The 7,961-nt window shown below is 44.8% G+C and overlaps 1 protein-coding gene across 2 annotated transcripts in view; it reads left to right on the top strand.

The window, feature by feature from the left end:
- Nucleotides 1–7,961, top strand: part of stab1 (stabilin 1) — a 72,832-nt gene that overhangs the window by 31,450 nt on the left and 33,421 nt on the right. For both annotated transcript variants that reach the window (XM_008408855.2, XM_008408857.2), the window contains exons 31-40: nt 1,241–1,318; nt 2,427–2,528; nt 2,604–2,708; nt 3,643–3,777; nt 4,510–4,638; nt 4,716–4,769; nt 5,787–5,900; nt 6,190–6,385; nt 7,343–7,438; nt 7,510–7,555. In XM_008408855.2, coding sequence (XP_008407077.1) covers nt 1,241–1,318; nt 2,427–2,528; nt 2,604–2,708; nt 3,643–3,777; nt 4,510–4,638; nt 4,716–4,769; nt 5,787–5,900; nt 6,190–6,385; nt 7,343–7,438; nt 7,510–7,555 — 1,055 coding nt within the window. The remainder of the gene's footprint in view (nt 1–1,240; nt 1,319–2,426; nt 2,529–2,603; nt 2,709–3,642; nt 3,778–4,509; nt 4,639–4,715; nt 4,770–5,786; nt 5,901–6,189; nt 6,386–7,342; nt 7,439–7,509; nt 7,556–7,961) is intronic.

Raw genomic sequence — 7,961 nt, 5'->3', positions numbered from 1 at the left:
CTGGACAGACTCGCCTGGACCGACTCATCTGGACCGACTCACCTGGACCAACTCACCTGGACGGACTCGCCTGGACAGACTCACCTGGACGGACTCACCTGGACGGACTCACCTGGACAGACTCACCTGGACCAACTCACCTGGACGGACTCACCTGGACTGACTCACCTGGACAGACTTGCCTGGACAGACTTGCCTGGACTCACCCAGAATAATGACCCAGTAAACACGGAGCGGCTTGAGCACGTTTCTTCCTGATAATAACTCAGGTTCGCTGCATTAAAGGGACAGTATGATGTGTTTTCCAGCCACCTGGTGCCTTTTTATAGCACAGTACAGTCTGTTACCTTCAGTTGGTATAAAAATGTTACATATATGAAATATGACTTAAAAACAATTTTACTTGTAATTTAACGTCTTGAAATTGGGCCTCTGTCTCTTTAAAAACTCCTGCTCTTCCGAAGTTCCTTCTTCAGGAAGTCATCCCAATATGGCTCCTCTATTAACCCTTTAGCAACTTTTTTACCAGCGTTTCACTGAGATGCAGCTCCTATAATGAGATCATCAGTTTCACCAAGTGTTTGCTAATTGCTGCTGGCTAGTCTGAAGGGGCTGAGCGTGGGGGAGGAGCTTTGTCTAAAAGGCGGGGTTAGGTCCATCCAGACATTTTGCACAGCTGAATGGTTACCATGGAGATTAAAGGACTCCTCAAACATGCATGAAAGAATCAAAGCAACATCCAGGAATGTTTTTGATAAGGCAGTAACATTATGATATGATTAAAGCTCAGAAAAGGCGACTTCACATAATAACACTGCCCCTTTAATACCAACATCCATGATTTAATCCCTTAAAAGTTGATAAACTAATGAAACATTAAGAAACGAAGAATAATCTGATCAGACTGAGAAAGAAAGCTTCATCTTCATCACAGACGAAGAACAGACTGTTATGAACTCTGGAGGGCTGCTCCTGTCATACTGGGAGAGTTTCTACTGGTTGGAAATGAAACTCATTTTCACTCTGCAGTGATCAGTTTAAAAAAAGAATATGCCATTCTTCCAGCCTTTCTTCATAATTACAAACATCTTCAGATCTTGACACATCTGAAAATGTGAAAGTTTAAATTCGGTTCCTGTTTTTCAGGAACTGGGGTTAAAATAGCTTTTGGTTTTTTGTTCTAGTTTATTTTCATTTCGATGTCATGAACCAAACATTGTTTCTGGTTGTTTGTGTCCAGACGCTCCACATCGGAAACGCCTCCATCATCAAACACAACCAGCCTGCCATCAACGGCTACATCCACATCATCGACCGGGTAGGGGTCAGAGGTCAAGCACTCAGTGCAAAACAAGCTTTCCAGCGCAGTGGCAGAGAAAAGACTCGCTACTGGGTCACTGTTCACAGATCTGGAAAACAAAATGGCGGCGATAGGAGCTTGTTGTGCAGGAACCCGGGTTATAATAGTTTTGGGGTTTTTACTAAAGTTTTATTTCGTTGTGATTTTTGTTTATCGAATTCAGTTAATTTTATTTAGTTTCTGTTGGTAAATTAAAACTCTACATCAGTGGTCTACAGCCCGTTTGGTCCGGCCCCGTGAACAATACCAGAGAGAAAAATCCACATATAAACCGGAAAATACAACATATGAAAAAAAATCTCATATGTTGTATTTTCCGGTTTATATGTGGATTTTTCTTCAACCACCAGGGGGCTCTGTAGCAGGAAGTGTGTCCTGTAAACTGTGGGTGTTTTGTTTTGCATGGCACATTGCTGCCATCTGTTGGACTTTTTGGGAACTGCTTGACTTTTATGTTATTTAATCAGTACGGTTGTTTGCTAGAGGGAGAGCAGATGAACACACGTGTTTGTTATGAACGCCGCATTGCAGGTTGAATTCTTCGAAGCAATGCCTGTAAGTAGCAGCTTATACTTCAAAACGAGCCTTTATGTTAACATATGAGGAATTCATATGTTAAAGTTACTTTCCCTTAATGGAATATATACTAGTCAGTCCCGGTGACCGTTTCACTAACGGTTTTTGGGTAAAAATCAATTGAGTAACGCCGACCCCCCCTCCACCCCCGTCAACAATTTCCGGCAGCGCAGGTGATAACCGTGTTACAAACTGACTCCGGCCCCCGACCAGAGAAGGGAAAAGTTATGTGGCCCTCACAGGAAAAGGTTTGGGGACCCCTGCTCTACATGTTCAGTATGTTTTAGTTTTATAAACTCACAGTTCCAGTTAATTATAGTTTTTTCCCACTGACTTATTTTATGTATTTCAGTTAATGAAAATGTTTTCTTACTTTCAGTGTCTGTTATTGTGTTAGTTTTGTAAACTTTACTAACCTGTAGACCAAACTGAGTTAATCTGGATCAGAGTGAAATCTATCAGCTGACTTCCTGTTGTCGTCCATGATCAGGTTCTGCTCCCGGCCCGTTCGGGCCTCCCCCCCGAACCGCCCACCCTCATGGCGTTCCTGAACTCGTCCTCCAGCTTCTCTCTCTTCAGACAGGCCGCTCTGGTCAGAACCGGTCCCGGCTCTCTAATGTTCAGACCCTGATCTCCGCCCGGTACTGATGGTCTCGCCTCCTCACAGATCTACAACCTGACGGATCGTCTCGCCAATGAGGAATTCACTCTGCTGCTGCCGACGGACGAGGCCGTCACCAAATACCTCAACGGGACAAACTCATCGGTTCTGGTGGGTCCAGTTGGGTCCGGAACACTCAAAAAACATATAATGATTTAAAATCTAACAGTAGGATGCTAAAATCTTGGTTTACAACATTAAAATAATAATAAGCAGCCATTTAAATGTCTAAAATGAAAATAAATTGATAAATTGAAACAGACAGTTCCTGTTCAGACCTCTGTGAGGCGCCGTTTCTAAGTTACACAGATTAGCACAGCTGTCACAACAGGGTCATTTTTCACTTATTTTCGCATGTTATCCATTCATTCATAAATGTCAGTTTCAGACTAAATGCTAATTAAATATTTAGCTTCAAAGTCAATATTTAGCTTCCTAACTAACTAATGGATGAATAAGATGGTGGGAAAGAAATGAACCTCCATGTTTTTCTGTCAGGCTAAATAACCAGAGTTATTATTGTTGTTAATAGTTCCCACAGCCGCAAGTGATCCACGCCACCGAACCGCCATCTTGGTTGGCAAGCGCTACGTCAATCATAGATGATCCACGGCTTCGAGTATATAGAAAAAGACTCAATAGTCGTAATATACTTATGCTGCTTATAAGTACTCCATAAAGCGCCATACAAGTACAAACCATTTACCATAAGTTAGATAAGAATGAGGTGAGAGCTAGTCATAAGCTTGTTTATTGTTGCCATAGCAACTAATTAGAAACTGTCATAACGTTTAGCTATGAATGTCTGCCAAGATGGCTGTTGGCTACAAAGTTCTCAGAAGTGTGACGTCACATGAGAGTTAGGTGATAGGTGTAACTTCACTAACGACCCTCATTATGTCATGACGACAGTCTGTTTGGGTCACATCTGGATTTCTAGTCACATTTAAAGGTTATAAATCAGCTAATAAAGCTGATAAATCAGACCTGATGCTGAGCTGGAGGGTCCGGTTATCAGCATCGACTCGTCGTGTCTGCTGTCCAGGACTGGGACGTGCTGCAGTACCACGTGATTCCCAAGGAACTGCTGTTTCCCGACCATCTGCACGACGGCCTGCTGAAGAACACGCTGCTGGGCTCGGACCACCAGGTCCAGTTTCACCTGACCAACACCAACCAGGTACCAGAACCTTCACCGGGTCAGGGGTCGGGGTTGATTGTTTCAGGCTGGTGGTGGATCCATGTCTTTCTTTGCATTGATTAGACCCCAGGGCTGATTCTCCATGTGGATGGGAGGATTCTCTCTGGGGACTCCGGCTTCCTCCCAGTCCAGAAACTGGGAGTGTGCTGATAAATCTCCCCCAATTTTTTTGATTTTGAGAGATTGGTGGTCGGCTGATCCTTAAATGTGAAACCGATCTTATCCACCGATCGTATCTTTCTCAGCAAAGGTCTAAATATCAGCCTCTGTCCTCTCACTGCAGAAGAACAGTGAGGTTTGACTGTGAGCCCCGCCCACCGGGTCATGGCTGTATGTAACTGTAGTCGCCTCACTGTTAAACTCGCCACTTTCTTGCTATATTTAGCAACATTTCAAATAAAACAATCTGTATTGACCAAATCGGAGTCAGCAGGTCAGATCGGTCAGAACACTGCAATTGGTGCTCTGCTGTCTCCGCTGTCGGGTAAATCCTGAGGTGAGACAGTGTCTCTGGGTTGCCCAGACTGGAGACCTGTCCTGACCCCATGACCTCTGGAGACCTGCCCTTAACCCTGCAGGGACTAGCTGGTGTCAGTGGTGGCTGCCTGAATCCTGCCCGACTTTAGTTTCTTAGTTACATAAAACTCCTCAGAAGTTTCAGCGTTTTGTTTCAAGGCTGCTTTGCTCTTCCTCCTCCTCTTTGTCCTGCAGACGGCCGTGAACGACGTTCCTCTGAACGGCGGCGTCGTGGAGACGCAGTACGGCGTCATCTTTGTCCTGCCGCAGGTCCTCCGGGTTCGGCGCAACAGATGCAGTCAGCCGATCTCCCTGCTGGTCAGGGTAGGCATGCAGGAGGCGGAGCGCTTTGCCTCATGCTGCCGGCTAGAAGCCGTAATCTAATCCCAATCTGTCTGCAGGGCCGCTGCTCAGACTGCAACGAACCTCCTCGATGCTTGTTCAACTACAGCCCAGTAAGAAACCAGTTCCTCCAGCCTGAACCAGTAGCTGGACGTTCTTCATAGTTTAGTTTTATTTCATTGTGTCTTTTTGTTTGTCTAATTCAATTAGTTTTTAACTGTGTGTTTGTTAATTTTTATTACTTATTATTAGGTAAATATTGTTAGTTTAGTGTTTATTAGTTATAGTAGTTTTAGTTTGGTTAATTTTTAGGTGCATAATTCAAAAATGTCCGGGGATTATGATTATATTTACATCGTTTGGATGATGAATACTCAACAGAAGACTGTCATGATCCGTGTTTCTATGTGTTTATTTTCTAGTTTCTGTGTGATCCTGTTCCCTGTTAGTCCTGTCTCTGCGTCTTTCCCCGTTGATTGTCTCCCAGGTGTGTCTCGTTCCCGTGATTRCCCCGTGTGTATTTAGTCTCCCCTGTTGTCTGTGTTCTTCGTCGGGTCCTTGTCAATAGTTTGTCTATGGTCCCTGTTGATGTCAYCTGTCTCCGTGCTGCCAGTTTTCCTCGTGCTGTTTCCCCGCTGTTCCTTGTTAAGTTTATTCATTAAATACTTATTATTCTCGCTACATCCTGGGTCCTGCCTGCGTTCTCACTCACCGTAAACCACCGCCTCCTGACAAAGACACCGTTTTCAAAAAAAATATTCAATTATTGATCAACAAACAGATTCAGGAGTTTTCTCCCAACTTTTGCTGGCACCATTTTGTGACATAGTGCTTGGAGTGTCGTAATTTGCAGACAGCTGATGTAAACTGCTGGGTGGGGAAAATAAATCTATTTCTCATCAGTTCAAAAGGCTAAAAAATGGATAAATTAACACAAAAAACTAACATTTTCTATAATTTCAGCATGTTTTATTTGAGTTTTTGCTTGTTAATTACTATTTTTATTTATTTCAGTTAAAAATGTTTTCTGAATTTCAGTATTTGTTATTTTGTTAGTTTTAGTTAACTGTAATAACCTTGGTTCTGACGGGTCAGACTCAGATAATCTGCTGTCTCCGGTTCTGCTCCAGGTCCGGGATCGGTTTCCTGCCAACATGAAGCCCAACTGTTTCTACCGGAAGCGGGTCGGACAGCGAAGGAAGTCTGTGCCGGGCTGCACCATGAAATGCCTTCGAATCTCCTCGGTCAGCGCCGGTACCGGAGCCCGGCTCGGTTCTGCTCACAGCTAACTGACCGGGAACTCCAGCTCCTGGTCCAGATTACCAGTAATCTGGAATCCTGTTTACAGCTCATTTATAATCAACCCACTTCCTGTGGTTCTGAAGGATGTTTGGTTTTTCAGGCCTGAGTGAGAACAGAGAGCAGAACGGAAAACGATCTCATGCTTTGAAAAACAAAAATCACAGAATTTATGATGAAAACAACTTCAGCTGTTCGTAACCTAGGAAACGGTCTCCTCTCCCCGCCCCGCAGAATCACGCCTGCTGCCCCGGTTTCTACGGCCACGAGTGCTTCAAATGCCCCGGAGACGACAGCAGCCCCTGCTCCAATCACGGCCAGTGCCAGGACGGTAACTACGGCAACGGGGAGTGCCGCTGCTACGAGGGTTTCCATGGCACCGCCTGTGAGGGCTGCGAGCCGGGCCGCTACGGAGTCAACTGCACCTCCAGTGAGACACACACACACAGTGACAGAATGACACAGCCGCTTCTTTCTGCCGCCACCAGGGGGCGACACCCTGACAGACAGCCCCAGTTTACCAGTATACCCAGTTTGTGAGGCTGTTCAGCATCAGAGGGTTGATTTATGAGGAACAGTAAAAATTGATCAACCAAACAGGATTTCCCAAACTGAGTAGTCAGAGCTGGAGCTGAGCAGTTTATTTAAATAATCCATTTGTGTCAAACTCATTCTCATTTTGGGTCACATCGGGGTTCTTAAAGGGCCAGTAGTGGAAAAATGTATAATAAAACCCATTGAGAAACTTAAAATATTAATAAGTCTGGTTTTGATTTAACATCAGTGTCTCAAGATTTTTGATTATTTTTGTGATTTTTCTTGCAATCAAAATCACTGATTTTGTGGCACTAATTTAGAAATATTTGCAAGAAATTTGCGATATTTGTGCTTAACTGTGCCATTAAATGTGACTTTTTGTTACCTGCTAGATTGATTACATAATTTAACTTCACATCAGTAAAAGCTGAGCTAGCAGTTGTGTAAACGTAAGAAATACTGCCACCTGCAGGTGGGCTTTAGTATCACTGAAATCCAATTATATAAAGTCAATTTCGCCAAAAACAAAGTAAAAAAAACTCACAACAGTGGACTAGTATGAAAAAAATTATGCAATATGTTGATTTTAAGGTTCTGGACACAGAGTGAAGTTTCAAAAGATCCTGGAGATAAGAAGGAACCAACCCATTTAATGTGGAGCCTACAGGGCCACATGAAAAGCCTTAGTGAGCCGGATTTGGCCTCGAGTTTGGCACATGTGAAATAATCATTCAGACAGCTGATCCCAGCAGAACGCAGCCCTGCTGCGAACAGACGGGCCTCGGTTCTGCTTGGCTGTTTAAATGAAGCTGAGATGAAAGCAGGGTTCTGTTGGTTCTGTTCGCTGCAGAGTGCTCATGTGACCACGGGAAGTGTGACGACGGCCTGGCAGGAAGTGGCAGGTGTCTTTGCTACAAAGGCTGGAAAGGAGCTACTTGCTCTGCAGGTACGTCTAGCGACACGGATCTGTGGTTGTGCTCCATGTTGACCTTTGACCTGTGTCTAACTGCTCCTCAGAGATCAGAGATGACGCCTGCAGCGGCGTCTGTGACGAGAATGCCAAGTAAGTTTCTGCATGTCTGTCTTCACCCAGTTGTTGAGTTAACCAGAGATGTAATAATGCAGGCGTTACGAAGTGACACCAGAACCAGGCAGAGAAAACTCCCAACCAAACCCAACCAGAATGCAGCCAGAACCCAGCCAGAACCCAACCAGAATGCAGCCAGAACTACAACCAGAACCCAACCAGAACGCAGCCAGAACTACAACCAGAATGCAGCCAGAACCAAACCAGAACGCAGCCAGAACCCAACCAGAACGCAACCAGAACACAGCCAGAACCCAACCAGAACGCAGCCAGAACCCAACCAGAACGCAGCCAGAACCCAACCAGAACGCAGCCTGTATCCAACCAAAACCCAGCCTGTATCCAACCAAAACCCAACCAGAACCCAGCCAGAACGCAGCCT

This window comes from Poecilia reticulata, linkage group LG5 (assembly GCF_000633615.1).
Source record: "Poecilia reticulata strain Guanapo linkage group LG5, Guppy_female_1.0+MT, whole genome shotgun sequence".
Classification (NCBI taxonomy): Eukaryota; Metazoa; Chordata; class Actinopteri; order Cyprinodontiformes; family Poeciliidae; genus Poecilia; species Poecilia reticulata.
The sequence above is the reverse complement of the archived record's forward strand: the minus strand, read 5'-3'. Positions and strand labels throughout refer to the sequence as shown.